The sequence below is a fragment of the Megalobrama amblycephala genome, linkage group LG5 (genome assembly GCF_018812025.1).
Source record: "Megalobrama amblycephala isolate DHTTF-2021 linkage group LG5, ASM1881202v1, whole genome shotgun sequence".
In the NCBI taxonomy this organism is placed as follows: Eukaryota; Metazoa; Chordata; class Actinopteri; order Cypriniformes; family Xenocyprididae; genus Megalobrama; species Megalobrama amblycephala.
The window spans coordinates 16,611,426-16,631,544 of record NC_063048.1 but is presented as its reverse complement, the minus strand read 5'-3'; the positions used below and the strand labels follow the sequence as shown (position 1 = coordinate 16,631,544).

General features: G+C 34.3%; 1 protein-coding gene across 4 annotated transcripts in view; it reads right to left on the bottom strand.

Annotated features, from left to right (window-relative positions):
* Positions 1-1,261: 1,261 nt before the first annotated feature.
* The window catches only part of ctage5 (CTAGE family, member 5), a 28,321-nt gene continuing 9,463 nt past the window's right edge, over positions 1,262-20,119 (bottom strand). For 2 of the 4 annotated variants that reach the window (XM_048190848.1, XM_048190851.1), the window contains exons 7-29: positions 19,954-20,085; positions 19,838-19,859; positions 19,631-19,719; positions 19,088-19,159; positions 17,069-17,179; positions 16,854-16,925; positions 16,657-16,761; positions 16,394-16,516; positions 13,651-13,747; positions 13,512-13,558; positions 13,236-13,326; positions 12,445-12,583; positions 12,221-12,322; positions 11,992-12,052; positions 9,187-9,222; positions 9,020-9,087; positions 8,860-8,930; positions 8,642-8,770; positions 5,645-5,770; positions 3,536-3,655; positions 3,138-3,190; positions 2,863-3,055; positions 1,262-2,005 (exon numbers count right to left, since the gene is read on the bottom strand). In XM_048190848.1, coding sequence (XP_048046805.1) covers positions 1,824-2,005; positions 2,863-3,055; positions 3,138-3,190; positions 3,536-3,655; positions 5,645-5,770; positions 8,642-8,770; positions 8,860-8,930; positions 9,020-9,087; positions 9,187-9,222; positions 11,992-12,052; positions 12,221-12,322; positions 12,445-12,583; positions 13,236-13,326; positions 13,512-13,558; positions 13,651-13,747; positions 16,394-16,516; positions 16,657-16,761; positions 16,854-16,925; positions 17,069-17,179; positions 19,088-19,159; positions 19,631-19,719; positions 19,838-19,859; positions 19,954-20,085 — 2,241 coding nt within the window. In that variant the 3' untranslated portion in view covers positions 1,262-1,823. The remainder of the gene's footprint in view (positions 2,006-2,862; positions 3,056-3,137; positions 3,191-3,535; positions 3,656-5,644; positions 5,771-8,641; positions 8,771-8,859; positions 8,931-9,019; positions 9,088-9,186; positions 9,223-11,991; positions 12,053-12,220; positions 12,323-12,444; positions 12,584-13,235; positions 13,327-13,511; positions 13,559-13,650; positions 13,748-16,393; positions 16,517-16,656; positions 16,762-16,853; positions 16,926-17,068; positions 17,180-19,087; positions 19,160-19,630; positions 19,720-19,837; positions 19,860-19,953; positions 20,086-20,119) is intronic. The other 2 variants (XM_048190849.1, XM_048190850.1) reach the window with 2 other exon arrangements.

Sequence of the window (20,119 nt, the reverse complement as noted above, 5' to 3'; positions counted from 1 at the left end):
GGCCTATTTTTCTGCTGGAGGTCCTGGACATCTTGTTCAGATACATGGTATCATGGATTCTATCAAATACCAACAGATAAAAAATCAAAACCTGATTGCTTCTGCTAGAAATCCAATAATGGGCTGTGGTTGAATCTTCCATCAGGACAATGATCCAAAACAAACATCAAAACCAACACAAAAATGTGTCCCTGAGCACAAAATGAAGCTTCTGCCATGGTCGTTCCAGTCCCCTGACCTGAACCCTAAAGAAAATGAGTGGAGTGAACTGAAGAGAAGAAGCACCAACATGAGCTGGGAATCTGAAGGATCTGGAGAGATTCTGCATGAAGGAATGGTCTCTGATCTCTTGTCAGGTGTTCTCCAAACTCATCAGGCATTATAGGTGAAGACTCAGAGCTGTTATCTTGGAAAAGGAGGTTGCAAAAAGTTTTGAATAAAAGGGTGCCAATAATTGTGGCCAACGTGTTTTGGAGAAAAACATTTATTTCATAATGTAAGTTTCCCCCCACACTTTCAATTATTTTCCTTAAATGAAAGGTTATAATTTTGTGAATTTTTTGAATGAAAGATCAAAAGGATAAACAATGCAGATTTATTTTCACAGCTGCTTTTGCTCATAATTACTAAGGGTGCCAATAATTGTGGAGGGCACTGTATGCTAGTATGATATTAGAATTCTGTTAATTTCAGTTTCATGATTAAATTTATTTTACTTGATGCGTAAAAAATGTTCTGATCACATTGTACTTCCTGAGTTCAGTAAAGCACATCAAATCAAGGCATAAGTTGAGTGGCTGTAACAAATTTCAAAACTTCTGTTTGTTAGGTATTTCCCAAAGCACCACATTAGTTTACTCTGAATAACAAGCATTTTTGAATGCTTAATTATGGGTAAAAAATTGTAATCTGTACATATTTAGATATTTAATTGCAACCCTATTTACATTTAGATTACCTTCGTGCACTTGTAGTTAATCTTTAGCAAATCACAATGTGTATCCATATTTCGTACTGTACATTGTTGTGATGTCTAAATTCACTTGAAGCATCTAAATTTTGATTTTTCTAACGTTTTAGTTAATTAATTTAGACAAAATAGCATAATTTAATACTAGCCATTTATTGGTTATCAAGCATAATATAAAAACTATATAAGTATTGACCAGCTCTATATTTCTGGAAATTACACTTATTTCCAAGTTTTCATGATTATGGGAACCATGAAGTGTTAGCACAGAAAACATAAACTAAACCAGCATTTTCAGTGACATCTTTATTATTAATATACATTATTTCATCAGACCATTTATTTTTAAGGCATGAATTGTTAATCAAGGAAACTATAAATATATACGCTACATGGACGGTTCTCTGGACTGAATTGTTGGATTTGTCAAGATAGTTACCGAAGTCCTGTTTCAACAACATCCTATTCACAATATATACTTAGTATACTTTCTATATATACAGTCTGACAAATATGAGGATCTTTCATCAACTACCTTCAATTTAAAAAAGCATCATCATAATCCTGAGCACCTAGAATCCTATAAGGCAGTCTCATTGACTTCTTACCTATGGGTTCACAAAGGCTGCACACTTACACTGTACCTGAAATACAGACATCAACTTCCTCTTCAAAACATAACCAGTGGTATTTGCTGTATCCTTTGCCATGCTTCAAACAAGTTTCAACTAAGACAAAAAAGAGATAACCACAAGGCTACTGTGGTTACATATCAAAGGAAACACCCCCTGAGCACAACAACAGGAAGTTGAAAACAGTCTGCAGGGGAGGAAGAGAGAGTGAGATGGGAAGATCAGATGACATCATGAGGAGAGGGCGACTGGTTGGGCGGCTGCTCGCTGCCTGGTGGGGAGGGTCTGGGAGGCGGTCCAGGGGGGAAACTGTCAGGTGGAGGTCTTGGTGGCAGATAGCCCATATGTTGAGGGAGTGGCATTGGAGCTCTGGGAAACATTCCAGGGGGAAGAGGCCCTCGCACTAGAGGAAATGGTACTAAAGGTTATCAGTGTGTACTAAGACAGTTTCAATATAAATTAAATAAATGTGTAAAAAAAAAAAAATATATAAGTAGCTGAGTCTTAACTTGTAATAAAATCAAATGGCAAAAAAAAAAAAAAAAAAAAGTAATATAATACAGTAATAATGATAATAATTAATCAATTTGTATTAGGACACAGTGCCAATCTGAAACGATGCAGCTTTTTGTACAAATTCCCATAAATGTATATAGTTTAAATAATTTAATAAATTAAATAAATGTGTAAAACAATCCAAGTAGCCGAGTATTATCATGTAATATATTTAATGACAAAAGTTAAAGCGTATGGACACTTATTATTATTATATTACAATATAAATTGTACTATAATAATAATAAATCAATGTTTGCTGGGACACATGATCAGACTCAAAACTCTGAAATGATTTCCAGAGTACTCAAATTCCCATAAAAAAAAAAAAAAGAATTAATTAATTTAATTCAAGTAGCTGAGTCCTATTTTATAATAAATAAAATGGAAAAATTAAAGTGTAATAATAATAATAATAATTTGTCTATTTGTACTAGGACACAGTGTCAATAATAATACTGAAAATGGCAAATCACAAAAATTGTGTAATAATAATAAATTACTATAACTTATATAATAAATAATTTAAAAATAATATTATTAACCAATATTAATAAACTATCAATACAATTATTTATTAATTTTTCAAATCTAATAAATATGATTTTCATAAGTTAAATTTGCTTCAAATGCACTTTTGCTTTGTCTTTAAGCTGACATTTCAACAAACATTTCAACCTACACAAGAGGAAAAAGTGAACTTACTGCCAATGGGGGGAACTCCAGGCCCACGAGGGGGAAAGAATTCCGGAGGTCCATAAGGGCCCCTGTGTAGGAAACGTGGGTCCCTAGGGTCCATCGGTGGAGGTATTCCCATCAACGGGGGACCAGGAGGAGGTCCCATTCTCGAATCTGGGTCAGGGGGCAATCTCATGTCACCAGTCATAGAGTGAGGACCCTGTGAGAAGACACATTTCAGTTATGGCTATGTACAAAAGCAACATCTAGTGATTTTTCTCATCAATCAGAGGTTTACTCACATCTCTGCTCTCATTCTCACTGATAGATGAGCTGTTTCTTAAAAATGATGGATCTGAAAAAAGGAGAGAGAATAAATACTTTAAGGATCTGTGAGACGAGCTCCCACTCTTACATTTTTGTTTTAATTTAATTCTTGAGGATTCCTGAAAAAAATTGCTCATTCATGCGTTGATAATGCAATTTACATGAGCTACATAAAAACAAGTCAGCAGGGAGTTTCTGCCAATAATGGCACTCTGATTTACCATGGGAATATGGAGCTCAGTTCTTCTCGTTTATTTTCTATGTTAGCCTGGTATATACGAGTCATATGGGCTATTTAAAGTTCTACCGGTACTGATGACCTTTAAGAGAAGCAGAGCAGAAGTCAAACATATAGTAAAGGAGGTCAGCTCACCTGATTTGTCATCAAAGTATGGCTCAGGAGGAAGTGGAGGTCTATGAGGCAAAGGACCCATAGAATACGGACCTGGAGGAGGCCTCCTGTATGGCAAACCTGGATCTGGGAGAGGGTGACCTAAACATAATAAACATATAAAAATATGTATGTATTTATTTATATGTAATTAATTATTTTTTTTATTTATCATTATTTATATATTAATTTTATATTTTATATATCACTATTATTATTTATTTTCATCAATATTATAACTAAACGCTAGAGCCTTTTGAATGCATTTTTAATGGGATCAGATCAAAATAATTATGAACAAAATGAAAATATTTAAAAAATAAAATAAATATTAAACAATATATTTTACAACAATATAAAAACAATATAAATAGAATATGTGTGTATATACATATCTACACATATACATATATATACACACACATATATATATATATATATATATATATATATATATATATATATATATATATATATATATATATATACACATACACATACACACATATATATATATATATATATATATAGTAGTTAATTTTTATTACTCAGTACATGTACTTACTATAGGGTTAGGATTAGGTTAGTTGCATGTAATTATGTTATTAACTACATGTAACGTGTAATAAATACTGTAAAATAAAGTGTTACCTACATTACAAATAAAAACAAAATGTAAAATAATTATGAGAAAATGGGTAACGCTTTACAATTAGGTCTCATTTGTTAAGATTAGTTAATGTATTAACTAACAATGAGCAACACATTTGTTACAGTATTTATTTAAATGTTAATATTAGTTCAAAACCCAGCCGTTCATTGATTGTTCATGTTAGTTCACAGTGCATTCACTATTGTTAACAAATACAACATTTGGTTTTAATAATGTATTAGTAAATGTTGAAATTAACATTAACTAAGATTAATAAATGCTGTATAAGTGTAGTTCATTCTTAGTTCATGTTAACAAAAGTAGTTAACTAATGAAATCTTATTGTAAAGTGTTACCAAAAAAAGTAGATATTTACTTATAAAATAAAAAAAATTAACAAATATTAAACAATATATTTTAAATATAAATTAGTAAACTACTAGAACCTTACAAAACATTGTACATTACGTTTACACTTTCCTATAGGGTTAGGGTTAGGATTAGGGTGTGGTTAAGGTTAGCTGCATATAATTATGCACAATTTATAGTAATTACTACTGTAACTGCATGTAACATTTGCAACAAGGATACTAAAAGTGCACCTACAAAATACACCTAAAAATAATTGAACACAGAGGATGCGATGGTAATGATGCACTACACACAATGTAAAACAACCATGTTGGTATAGCTATGATGATAATGATATTAAAAAAATACAGTGATGTCCTGTGCTATTCATGCCTGCAGTATGAAATAACTAATCACTGCACTGAATATTTAGTTCACAGCCACTGAACCGACAGTATTAGGCCCACCAGAGGAGCAGCAGGGGGCAGTGGGACAAAGCCTGACGCACTGGCCAAAAACGCAGAAACGTCTAGAACAAAGAAGGCCCAGTTCTGTGACTCTTCAATGAGCTGTGTGGCTGAGTCAGCGCTTCTCAGCGACCTCTGAATAACTGAGTTTGTGCTTCAGTAACAGAAACGCCTTTATTTGAGCCTCTCACTTCACACATTTAGCTATATTACGGGCACAAGACAGATAAATGATTGGTAATCATAAATAGCAAACTGATAATGAAATGAGCAAATAGCCTCATTGGCTGCATATTCTACATTTCAGTCCATTAATAATATAAGTAAAAGCTTCTTGTGATATAATCAGTTTCACACAACCATTTCCTCCCTCTCTCTGATTGTCATAAATAAACAGTCTTAAAGGTACAGCATATCAAAAAACACCTATGTAAATGACCTGTTATGATTGGCTAACCTCAGCGTAGAGAAAGCTACTGAATACTCAATACTGACAAGTAAAAATGGGCAGTTATGTTAATGTGCTCATGGTTCTTCCATCAATAATTCTGAACTTTTGAGAGATAGCCAAGTATTTCCTCCTGCTACAGGACAGTTACAGCAGTGGGAACATCACTGTACCTGGAGGGGCGGGAGGGCCCCTGCGTTCCCTGTCCCAGGAGGGAGACAGTGAGCCACTATCAGAGTGAGGGCCACTGCGCTCAAAGTCTGGCCCACCACTAGGGGGCTCTACCAGGCCTCGGGATGCTGATTATGTGACAGGGACAGTGAAGGAAGATGAATGGAGTGGAGAGAGACAGCACATAATATTTGAGGAAGTTAGGAATGGAAAAGGGAGGAAAGGGAGACAACCAACATAATATTAATGAGGTAACAAAACATGAAGAGACTCGTCTATATGCAAACTTGGGGAATGGTTTGCTGCCCACGGTTTAGTGTGCATTTTGTACCGCAAAAACGGCACTGGTACGTTTCAAGTGTTTAATTATTAGTGATATACAATAAATAACTTAAGAGGATTCAAAAAACAACAACTCATAAATACTAAATGTTTGAGGGCACTTTGATCACAATGCTGTTAAAATCTTTTAAACTAGTGTTCAAAAGTTTGGAGTCAGTAAAAATGTTTTAAGGAAGGAAGTCTCTTATGCTCACCAAGGCTGCATTTATTTGATCAAAAATGATTTTATATATATATATATATATATATATATATATATATATATATATATACATTCCTGAGATGGTGTTGATAATGAAGCTGAATTTGAAGAAGCCATCAGAAATCTTTTAAAGGTGCCCTAGAACTTTTTAAAAAAATATGTAATATAAGTCTAAGGTGTCCCCTGAATGTGTCTGTGAAGTTTCAGCTCAAAATACCCCATAGATTTTTTTAAATTCATTTTTTTAACTGCCTATGTTGGGGCATAATTAGAAATGAGCCGTTTCAGGGTGTGTGGCCCTTTAAATCTCGTGCTCCATGCCCCAAGAGCTCGCGCTTGCCTTAAACAACATAAAAAAAGTTCAAACAGCTAATATAACCCTCAAAATGGATCTTTACAAAGTGTTCGTCATGCAGCATGTCTAATCGCGTAAGTACAGTGTTTATTTTGATGTTTACTTTGATTCTGAATGAGTTTGATTGTGCTCCGTGGCTAACGGCTAATGCTACACTGTTGGAGAGATTTATAAAGAATGAAGTTGTGTTTATGAATTATACAGACTGCAAGTGTTTAAACATGAAAATAGCGACGGCTCTTGTCTCCATGAATACAGTAAGAAACGATGGTAACTTTAACCACATTTAATAGTACATTAGCAACATGCTAATGAAACATTTAGAAAGACAATTCACAAATATCACTAAAAATATCATGTTATCATGAATCATGTCAGTTATTATTGCTCCATCTGCATTTTTTGCTATTGTCCTTGCTTGCTTACCTTGTCTGATGATTCAGCTCTGCACAGATCCAGACGTTCTGCCCTTGTCTAATGCCTTTCATAATGTTGGGAACATGGGCTGTCATATGCAAATATTGGGGACGTACACCCTGACTATCCGCTTGTTAAGTCATGACGTAAGGAACGCCGTTTCCGGGTCCAAGCCTCGACTCATTTCACTTGAGAATGCCATCGACGGCCGTTTATGAGCACTATTTATTCATATTAAACATCAATCATTTTAAAAAGTTAAACATTTTAAATACTTACAGTCTACACAACAGTCTCCGTGCTCACAGCGTCACAGACATTAATATTTTAACGATTTATAAAAGATGAATCATTGTCTGGCCATCTGGGATTTTGGTATGGAGATAAAGGTTATAATTATATATTTTCTGTACTATTACACCACATCGTGTGTGTATATTAGCACCATTTGTTGTTTTCTTGTGGTATGAGATAGAGCGTTTGGACCCGGAAGCGCTGCCGCGTGACGTCAGACTTAACAACCGGATTACGTAACAGTCGATGTTATGTTGAGATTCGCCTGTTCTTCGGAGGTCTTTTAAACAAATTAGATTTATATAAGAAGGAGGAAACAATGGAGTTTGAGACTCACTGTATGACATTTCCATGTACTGAACTCTTGTTATTTAACTATGCCGAGGTAAATTCAATTTTTGAATCTAGGGCACCTTTAATATGCTGATTTGGTTCTTAAGGAACATTTATTATTATTATTATTATTATAAATGTTGGAAAATTATATTATATATATAATATTTTTATGCAAACCATTATACATATTTTCAGAATTCTTTGATAGAAAAGAACTGCATTTATTTGAAATGGTCATCTTTTGTGACAATATAAAAGTCTTTGTCACTTTTAGTCAATTTAATGTGTCCTTGATGAATAAAAGTATTCATTTCCTTTAAAAAAAAATAATTTAAAAAAATCAAACTGACCCCAAACTTATGAGCTGTAGTGTATAGGTAAATGTTAAAATATCACATTTGGTCCCTAATAGCCACATACCAAGTTATGGCTGTCAAACGATTAATCGCGATTAATCGCATACAAAATAAAAGTTTGAGTTTGTATAATATATGTGTGAGTAATGTGTGTAATTAATATGTATATATAAATGCACACAAATTAATGTATATATTTAAGAGAAATGTTATTTATGTACAAAAAATGTATTTATATATAATATAAATTATATAAAAATATAAATAAATACATATACTTGTAAATATTTCTCAAATATATACATGGATGTGTTTGTATTTATATATATACATAATAATTACACACAGTACACCCACATATATTAAGCAAACTCAAACTTTTATTTTGTATGTGATTAATCGTGATTAATCGTTTGACAGCCCTATACCAAGTATTTACCAAACCATACTGAAACCACAAAGCAATGCAAACCGTGAGAAATCAGACCCGTTACCCCTTGTGCAAACATGTCTTATGGGAATAGGATTTATGCATGTGACAAAAAAAAAAAAACACACACACGCACACACACACACACACAAAATATAGCTAGTTAACCATGCTAAACTAAAGACTGAAGAATAAAATCTCATTATTCATATAAGCTAAGAGACATTTTTTTTCAGAATTTAAAAGGAAGGGATTTGTGTATATCACCTCTGCCTGGACCCATAAACTGGGGTGAGAGTCGAGGGGGGCCGTCCATTAGTGTAGGAGGGGACAGGAAGGTCCGTGTTTCTGAGGATGGTCGGCCAAGAGGAGAGGGTCCATATGGAGATCTTTCACCTTTGAGATGGGGAAATGCATCTCATGTTTAATACCATTTTAAACATAGAGATACATGTACTATGCAAGGGAAATGCAGAGAATCTGACCTCTAAATAAAGGTCTGCCCTCTCGTACATCCTTTTCAAGAATATCGACTTTAAATTGGGCATCAGTCAGCCTGCAATTGTAAACACATTAATATATGAATAAACACTGCTGCTCTTGTATATAAAACACTAAAGTAAAGTACTCTCTAGCCAATCTCACTTCTGGCGGAGATGAGCGTTTTCTCTCTTGACATCAGCCAGGTCTCGATCCGCTGCCCTTGCGGCTAGCTATAACACAAGAATAAAAAGAGTATCAGACACAACATACATCTGTAAGCTACTGACGACTGATATGGATCAAACTTAAGTGGTCTGAAAATAACTTACCCAGTTATCATGAGCCTTTTTCTCATGAGAAGTAATCTGGTAGAAAAAAAAGAAAAATGCATATAATAAATATTAATTTATAAAAACAGGATATTATAAATTATCAGTTTTTGAAAATTTTAAGATTACAGCTTTTGAATCACTCTCGCAATTCTTGGTGTCATATACCAAACGGACTGCGCAGCACGTTGGCTTTTTTAATTTGGTGTGAGATTTCCTTAGGCAGCGTGAGACAGAGTGTGAAAGCGTGTGTCTCGTGCCAAATGTGTGAGAGTTGGCAATGCTGTACTATATATGTATAATATGATGATCCATCTTTCCATCCTATATTATATCATAATAATATCGATATGAGGATTTTGTTTCCCCCTATTTCAAGTGCTCTGATTAACAATTTTTCTAATGCGCAGCTTAAATTGCTTCTCTACATTCACCAGTCTAGCAGTTCTACCAGGTGTCTGAAAAAGATAATAAATTAGCAGAGGCATTACAGTGACGGCAAGAAATTAGGGCTGTGATATTTTAGTGCATTTCTTTCCTTCTCAGCATTCGTTCCACCCCAAAAGTCCAAACTTAACGTCTAAACCAGCTAGATGAGTTATTGTCAGAAAATACAGTCTGCTGTTGCTAAACTGTAAGATGTACTCAATAATGAAAAGAGTTATTAAAACTGCATTAAGCCACGAAAGTGTACAGTGGCTTTCTGTGCATGCACTCAGATATGGAGCGACACACAGACAAGCGCAGTGAACTCTGAGCATTAGGTTCGCACCTACATAGTTAAATACACACAGAAATATGTCCAAATGCCCAGCTTGGTGAGTATTGGTTATGTCTTAAGTGAACATAAACAGTTGGGAAATAAGTTGCATGTCAAACAGTATATTGGATCTGTGCATTCAGTCTTAAAGTGACAGGAGCCTAATATTCCTGCTGTCACTAAAGGGTTAGTTCACCCAAAAATGAAATTTCTGTCATTAAGTACTCACCCTCTTGCCGTTCCACACCCGTAAGACCTTCGTTCATCTTCGGAACACAAATTAAGATATTTTTGATGAAATCTGAGGGTATCTGATCCACATAGGCAGCAATGTCATTGTAGCTTTTGACATCCAGCAAGGTAGTTGAAAACATGGTTAAAATAGTCGACGTGACTACAGTGGTTCAACCTTACTGTTTTGAAGTGACGAAGAATACTTTTTGTGTGGAAAAACAAAACAAAAATAACAACTTTATTCAACAATTTGAACCGTTGTCATATGTAGTGAACTCAGTGCAGGCTTCCTTGTTTACGTCCGAACGCCAACTCAGTATTGGCTGAAGCTTAACACGTGAGCAGGACGACACATGCTTGTGCGTAATGCTGACACAGGATCCGGCCAATAATGAACCGGCATTCGGACGTAAACAAGGACTGCACCGAGTTAACTATGTATGACAACAGTTCAAATTGTTGAATAAAGTTGTTATTTTTGTTTTGTTTTTGCGTACAAAAAGTATTCTTGTCGCTTCATAACATTAAGCTTGAACAACTGTAGTCACGTTGACTATTTTAACCATATTTTTAGCTACCTTTCTGGACGTCAAAAGGTACAATGACATTGCTGCCTATGTGTGGATTAGATACCCTCGGATTTCATCAAAAATATCTTAATTTGTGTTCTGAAGATGAACAAAGGTCTTACAGGTTTTGAACGACATGAGGGTACGGAAGAGGATTAGGGCCAAGCAATAATAAAAAAAATGAAACCATCTCGAGATTAAAGTTGTTAAATTTCGAGAAAAAAATTGTTAAATTTCGAGAAAAAAGTCAAAATAAAATGTTGAAAATAAACTTGTTAAATTACGAGAAAAAACTCGTTAAATTTCGAGAAAAAGGTCGAGATAAAATGTTGAGAATAAACTCATTAAATTACGAGAAAAAACGTGTTAAATTTCAAGGTAAAACGTTGAGAATAAACTTGTTAAATTACAAGAAAAAAACTCATTAAATCGAGAAAAAAGTCGAGATAAAATGTTGAGAATAAAGTCATTAAATTACGAGAAAAAAGTCGTTAAATTACGAGAACAAATTCGTTAAATTATGAGAAAAGTGTCGTTAAATTTCGAGAAAAAAGTCAAAGTAAAATGTTGAGAATAAACTCGTTAAATTACGAGGAAAAAAACTCATTAAATTGAGAAAAAAGTCAAGATAAAATGTTGAGAATAAACTCATGAAATTACGAGAAAAAACTTGTTAAATTTCAAGAAAAAAGTCGAGGTAAAATGTTGAGAATAAACTCGTTAAATTATGAGAAAAAACGTGTTAAATTGAGAAAAAAGTCGAGGTAAAATGTTGAGAATAAACTCGTTAAATTATGAGAAAAAACGTGTTAAATTGAGAAAAAAGTCGAGGTAAAATTGAGAATAAACTCGTTAAATTATGAGAAAAAAGTCAATAAATTACGAGAACAAATTTGTTAAATTACGAATTTGTTCTCATAATCTAATAACTTTTTTCTCGTAACTTAATGACTTTATTCTCAACATTTTATCTCGACTTTTTTCTCGAAATTTAACGAGTTATCATCGAACTCTTCCATATGAGGGTGAGTACTTAATGACAGAAATTTAATTTTTGGCTGAACTAACCCTCTAAGATTTATTTTTTTCTATTCATATATGAGTGTATTTTAAGAAAATATTGTATAAGAAAATATATAATAAACATTGTATCATGGGCATGATGATAATCAGTACAGGCGACGACTGAAGAACCTTTACCGCTATAAATCATGTAGAGAGGCTGTAACTAAAGTGTGTCACCTGATTCTTATAAGCCTGTGAAGTCCGGTCCAGTTCCTCCTCTAGGTCTTTGGCTCGCTGTCTATTTAAACATAATGAAAGAAACTATAATGTAAACTTCCTGTTTTGGTGAACGTCCATCTTGCATCATGTTTCCTGCCCTTCTCAGAGAACATTTCCTTTGATTTTATCACATACTCAAACATACTTAACTCGACTTCCTCATGTGTGCTAAACAAGTTTCTCTCACCTATAAGTGATGAGCTCCTCTGCAGTGAGACTGATCTTTTTGCCTGCCTTGTTGAGCTTCTCCTCCTTCTGTGAGCGCTCCTTCTCCTCCACCGTCAACATCCTGACCAGAGTTTAAGAAACAATTGAATTATTAGCATCACTGCAAAGTGCAAAGACACTGAGTAGAAGATGAAATTTGTGTTTTATGATGAAGTTTGTGAGCTTCTGTGCTCCGGTCCAAACCTGTGTAGTTTGAGTTCATTCTCTTGGTACATCTCTGTCATGATCTGAAGTTTCTGCTGGAGTTTCTGGCTTTCACTAGAATAGTTGGCACTCTCTGATTCCAACACCTCCTTCTGTTCCTCAAGTTGTTTGATCCCCTCTGAATACAGAGAAACAAGGAAACAAGTCTAATCTTCATTTTGAGTCTAAATGATAGTGCTTGATATAATCAGGCCAAAGCAAATCAGCTCCACCTGTATTGCTCATCACAATATTTGCATAGCAGGTGCTTTCTTAAAAAAAAAAACTTGTAGGAAAGATCTGCTGACCATTTGCTTTTGGTCATTCTGAGTCAGAGCAAGACTGAAAAGCAGAGGAGACCGTGCTTTTGTGGTTGCTGCCAAAAACTCTGGAATAATTTGCCTCTGTATGTTGTTAGGCTTGCCCAAGCATTGTCTAAATCTAGACTTAAAACCTAGTCTTATCCTATGGTGTTTAAAACACAGTACAAGAGCTGTTAAATGTTGCGTTTTATGCGTTTCACATGTTTTATTGTGATCCTGTGTTGTACACCAATTGTTTTCTTAAACGCACTTTATAAATAAATTTAAATTTGAAAGCAAATACATTGTGATGCAAGTTAAGAATACAAATCAATTGGAAACAAAATCATAAGGTGCCTAATGTATGAATGGCTACATTGTCTTTCTACAACCTATCAAAACTATTTTAATCAACAAAATAATATATCAAATTAAAAGGTTCATGCATCTTAAAACCTGTCTAAGCTCTTGTGGAACCAAACGGCTTACCTTGGAGATCTTCTTTGGCTTTAATTTCATCTGCGAGTTTGGCGAACACCCTGTTTTTGTCCTCTTCCATGGACTTTAAGTCTGCACTCATCTGTGACAAAGAGGAGGATTCTATTAGTATTCTGGATGTAGAAAGGCATTATTCATTTAATCCAACACATAAGAATTGTGCTTCAAAACCTAGAGAGCTGCATCCTAGACAGCATGTTTGGAAGTCATATGCGCTATTTAGGTGGTTCTCTATTTTTTAGATAACCAGGATGTGAGAAGGAATACCTTGGCTGCTTCAATGAGTTTCTGTACTTTTTGCTTCTTATGGAACTCTGCAAACATAACACAATTCATGAGACGATACTTCAAGACCTGACTTAAAAACAGACTAACAATATTCCCAAGTGAACCACAAGAGTTTAACCTGAACTGTCACCGTTCTCAGTATTAGTGCTGCCATCAACGCTGCTCTCGTCCTCAGAATCCCAATCTCGCATCTTCAAAAGGCACTCTGTCAGTGACTGATAAGAAAAAACAAAGAAAAACAGATTTTTAGAAATGCAGTTTTACTAACAATGCAGTTTTGGGCACAAGACTGTGTGGACAGACTGATATATCATTTTGTTTATGGATGTGAGAAAAGTTTGATTACATATTGTAAATAATATATTAGAGCTGCACGATTCTAGATAATTTGAGATTCAAGATTTTTGTTGTTGTTGTTTAAAATACGGATCACCCACTGGTGTAATAATATAATTGATACAATCTTTATTTGAAGCGTCAAGTTACTTTCAAAAGGTGATTTTACTCTGTTTTGATTGATTATATTCAAACTATAAACTTTTATCCCAGTATCCCAGTGATGATTTGAATAATTGTAACACAGAAATGATGATACTGTGTGGTTGAAAAGACTGTTTGTGAAGGTGTTTCATACCTATACATAACAACTGCTCTCTCTGGATCAGTGGCAGCGCCAACACGATTTAAAGGGTTAGTTCACCCAAAAATGAAAATTCAGTCATTAATCACTCACCCTCATGTCGTTCCAAACCCGTAAGACCTCCGTTCATCTTCGGAACACAGTTTAAAATATTTTAGATTTAGTCCGAGAGCTTTCTGTGACAGTGACGCTGCTGACGTCTGCTGACGTGTTATCTAGTGTGCCCGAGCTTCGTTTACAGTCTGAGGGAGACGCACGCTGTATTCAAGCTATTCTACATTGTTTGTATTTTGGTATTGCTATATTTTTTAAAATGGTGCGTAAGTGTGGCATCTTACGTCAGCAGCGTCACTGTCCGGAGCAGACGGGGGCGGTAATGCACCAATAAGCTGGATGCCAACCGCCGTAAAACAAGAAAGAAGAAGAAGAAGCAGCGTCACTGCGGAGGATATACAACAGACCCGGAAGAGAAGACAATGCTGAATAAAGTCGTAGTTTTTGTTATTTTTAGACCAAAATGAACCAAATTTTCGATGCTTCAAAAACTTCTAACTAACCCACTGATGTCACATGGACCACTTTGATGATGTTTTTATTACCTTTCTGGACATGGACAGTCTACCGTACATACATTTTCAATGGAGGGACAGAAAGCTCTCGGACTAAATCTAAAATATCTTAAACTATGTTCCAAAGATGAACGGAGGTCTTACGGGTTTGGAACGACATGAGGGTGAGTCATTAATGACATAATTTTCATTTTTGGGTGAACTAACCCTTTAAATGTTTCGCTGTGATCGTACTTGTCAAGGGTTAATAGACAGCGAATTGTTGCCATTTAGGAATACGATTGTGTGTTTAAATCGAGATTGTGATCTTTTAACGATTAATCATGCAGCTCTATAATATATTTTTTTTATTTTCTGCAATTTTGTGTACATCTAATTTTTATATAATTTCATTATATCACAAACATTACTGTTACCATTTTTCTTTTAAAGAAATTCATCATTTTATTCAGCAAAAGTGATAGTAAAGACTTTCACATTGTTATAAAAATATTTCAAATAAACGCTGTTCTGTTTTCAACATTGATGATAATAATAAATGTTCCTTGAGCACCAAATCAGCATATTAGAATGATTTCTGAAGGATCATGTGACACTGAAGACTGGAGTAATGATGATGAAAATTCAGCTTTGTCATCACAGAAATAAATTATATTTAAAAAACAAATTACAATAGAAAACAGTTCTTTGAAGCTGCTATCTGTAACTTTTTTGTGTTCAAGATTTACAAAAATTATATAATGACTAAGTACATTATGAATCCATTTTCCAAACCGTGTTTTTGTCCTATCCTGAATCACTATGGCACGCCTATAATAAGTGCTTATATTCTGACTATTTTAGACTGGTTTGGGTCGTATCACTGCAGAGAGGCACAGTACCTGCGTGACTCATCATAGACATAAAAACTGAGAAGTACAGTAGCTCTGACTACAATGTTCTTCCACAAAATGCATCCAGTTTTGTTTATTAACCGCTAGAGCACCAAAAACTACAGCCTGCAGCTTTAAAATTGTTATACGCTGCCCTCCAAAAGTTTGGAAACACCCTTGGCAAAGTGTGGTTTTGGACAATATCAGCATAAATCCTTATTTTTTGGTGCAAATACATTAAAGTATCTTGACATTATCATTGAAGACCAGCAATAATAATATTCATTTTGATTACATAATAATGGCAATATATACATGTCAAAGTCAGACATGCTCCTTTGCCAGCTGTGATGCCTGGTTACTGGTTTAAACTTGGCCCAGGTTTGTAAAAGATTTTTGGGTCAGCAAAACTTAATAGCTTCAACAATTGATTGCCAATTAAGTTTAGAATACAATGAACCAATCAGAACCCAGTTTAGGTCAGATAGCTGCTAATGGTGGATATTTTGAGGAATCGAAAATTTAAGTTTTTTCTATGTATATGCAACAAAATATGTTTTCGTAGTTTGTGTTGTCCCTTATCAGTGCAAAATTATCACAAATTAAAAAGGATTCATGACAATATTGTCCAAAACTTCCACTTTTCTAGGGCGTTTCCAAACTTTTGGAGGGCAGTGTAATATTTCACAATAGTAAGGTTTTTACTGTTTTTTTTATAATAAATAAATGCAGCCTTGATGAGTATAACAATTTCTTTGTCTGGTGTCAATGTGTTTTTACCTTGATGCGTTCATCTTTATTAGTGCAGTCCTCCAGCATGCCAGAATGAGATCTTTCACACATTTTCATCTCCTCCTCCAGCTCACCGAGACGTTCACCCCAGCCCTCTGCTTCTTGCACCAGCTGTAGTGGTGATGGGTATATATGCACTCATGATAAGTAAAACGTCTTGCATTACAGTGATTTTATTCCAGTTATGGAGTGATGGTAAAGCTTGGAATATATATAAATTTTCCTCTCCAAACTAAACACACAGATCTCACCTGTGCTTTACTCTCGAGCAGCATTGCATGTTCTTCTTTGGCCGCCTGCAGGTTTTTCTGTAGTCTCTCTGTGTTGATCTCATGGATCTTCAGTGTTGTGTTGTCCTGCACATGAAAATACATTTTACAGTATAGAATAACAAATGACAATTATTGAGGCATATGACTGAAATATGCATCATATACATAGTCAATACCTGTTCTAACTGTGACTTTCGTTCTTTAGCCTCCTCTTCTAAATTACTTAAAATCTGTTCGAGTTCAGCAAGCTGTAAAGCAGATATAAAAGCCGTTAAGACAATGATTTAAGCAACATAACGTGCATCAAGCATGAAAATCAGGGTGACTATTGTAGTATGGATATGCAAAGTGAGTTTATGTGTGGGTGGGACTATGTCTATGACAACATTACCTGATCCTCTTGTTGTTTTCTTGCTTTGTTTTGTTGGGACAGCTCTTCTTGTAGCCTCTTAATTTCCTTTTTCATCTGAGCATTTGATTGTTCAAGTTTCTGTGATGCCACCTATGGGGAATATAATTGGACAAGGGTAACAAGTAAAGTGGTCAAGGAGACACGTTTTTTTTTAAAGTGCCCCAATTATGCTTTTTCAAAAATTACCTTTCATGCAGTGTGCAATATAGTCATTTGTACGTATAAAGGTCTGCAAAGTTTTAAAGATCAAAGTGCACAACAAATAAAGTTATTGTCTCCTAAAAGAAAGAATCAATTCTGAACTGCTGAAATGAGTTGTCAGCCATTCCAGTCTCATTTCCTGCATAATGTCCGCCTATGGTCTTCATTGGCTGCTCATGAACAATGTCTACTTTGACCCGCCCTCAAACACTATAGTTGTAGCTGAGGCCTGGAAGAGTTTGGTCTGTGTTGTCAACACGACAAGAAGACGCTGTGTGTCCACTTTGCACAAACTTCCAATGGGTGAGGATTTGGACTCAAATTGATACGGTAAAACCAATGTTACTGTTTGTATCACTATATAGTGTTGAGGAAATAATTCAGTAATTCAGTTTTCAACACGTACTGCAGTAGACCAATCACAACAGACTGGGCCATCTGACCAATCAGAGCAGAGTAGGCTCTCAGAGAGGAGGGGTTTAGAGAGTCTGAATCCTTGATCAAGCCATTTCAGACACTGTGATGATAAGAGAGGTAACGTACACTACCGGTCAAAAGTTTGGAAACATTACTATTTTTAATGTTTTTGAAGAACGTCTCTTATGCTTATTAAGGCTGCATTTATTTCATAATAAATACAGAAAAAAAAATAACATTGTCAAATATTACAATTTAAAATTATGGTTTTCTATTTTAATATACTTTAAAATATAATTTATTTCTGTGATGCAAAGCTGAATTGTCAGCATCATTACTACAGTCTTCAGTGTCACATGATCCTTCAGAAATCATTCTAATATGATGATTTGATACTCATTTATTATCAATGTTGGAAAAAGTTGTGCTGCTTAATATTATTTTATAACCTGTGATACTTTTTCAGGATTCATTGATGAATAAAAAGTTAAAAAATATCAGCACTTATTTAAAATAGAAATCTTTTGTAACAATATACACTACCATTCAAAAGTTTGGGGTCAGTAATTTTTTTTTTTTGAAAGAAATTAATACTTTTATTCAGCACAGATGTGTTAAATTGATAAAAAGTGATAGTAAAGATTTATATTGTTAGAAAAGATTTATATTTTGAATAAATCCTGTTCTTTTTAACCTTTTATTCATCAATGAGTCCTGAAAAAGTATCACAGGTTCCAAAAAATATTAAGCAGCACAACTGTTTTCAACATTGATAATAACGGAGTATCAAATCAGCATATCATAATGATTTCTGAAGGATCATGTGACACTGAAGACTGGAGTAATGATGCTGAAAATTCAGCTTTGCAGCAAAGGAATAAATTATATTTTAAAGTATATTAAAATAGAAAACCATAATTTTAAATTGTAATAATATTTCACAATATTACTGTTTTTTCTGTATTTATTATGAAATAAATGCAGCCTTAATGAGCTTAAGAGACTTCATTCAAAAACAATAAAAATAGTAATGTTCCCAAACTTTTGACCGGTAGTGTATATTACGAGAAAATATGTTTTTTGACCTTGGATGCATGTAAACCTATTGTAGGAGACCTCCAAAACAAAAACAGGTACCTTTAAAATAGCATAATAGGGGCACTTTAAACAGCATGTTTTAACCTTTAAACTGCTTGTTTTTTTTAAAGACAGATGAGTTGCAACTATGCTTATTTAAAAAAAAAAAAAAAAAAAGATCACAGACTTAATAATTAGTTACAATGAGTACAATGAAAATGTCCAAAAGTTAGTAACAATTCCTAAAAGACATATTGTTGAGAAACCAACATTTGAAAAAAAAACAAAAAAAAAAACCTTTACCTCTAAACTGTCTTTTTCTGAAGCTTGTGCAGACACGCCATTGTTCTGCAGTGCGGACTCTAGTTTGTCAAACTGTTGAGACAGATAGACAGCATTGTTTAGAAAAGGAGTTTTCAGTCTTTTAGATGATATGGACCCCCAAATATGACCATCCTCATGCAAGGCATCTATATAGTTTCTTGTACAAAGACCCAATGTATATTGTAAAAATTATTATAAATATGTTTAAAATATTATTCACTATTAAGTCAAATTATTACTTTTTTTTCTACTCATTATAGTACTGTACTGTTAAACTAATTTACTTATTTACTTGAATCTATTTATTGATTCACTTTTTTTATTTATCCTTTTAATTTTTAATGTTTACACTTTTTCTCTAAAGGTTTCCACAGACCCCCTAGCATTCCCTTGTGACCCCAGTTTTCAAACTGGGGTCACAAGGGAATGCTAGGGGGTCTGATGGTTTAGAGAGACTACTTCAGGACAGTACATTTATGAAAGCATCTATGTGTATTAAGTGTATAACATGGCATTTCTCACCCTCTGTTTTACTTCACTGAATGTCTCCAGCACCTTGCACTTTTCATCAAGCAGTTCAGCCACTTTATGTGCCATTTGCTTCTCTTTACCTGTAAAAAAAGCCAACAGCCAGGATCAATTGAGAGCTGACAGTAAAATCAGTAAAATCAGTTAAAACAGATAATAAGGATAGGTTTAGGTTTAAAGCAGAGATGGGAAAACACTCACTTGCATATAGCCGACTTTTGACCTGAAAAACAAAACAGAAAATAACTAGTGAAATGATGACATTCATAAAGTGTGCACATTTTATTGTGATTCTTGAGCAGAAATGCCTGACTTACAGAATGAATGAACCTGCAGCTGAACAGAAGCAGTGTGAATAAACCTAAAAATCCAGTGAAAACCACAGCTTCCCATGGAAGTCCATATAAGTCAGGACCAGGCCGGATATCATCAGGAAGTGAAGACACAACCTAGAACAGAAGTTAAACAGTTATATTGATTCTC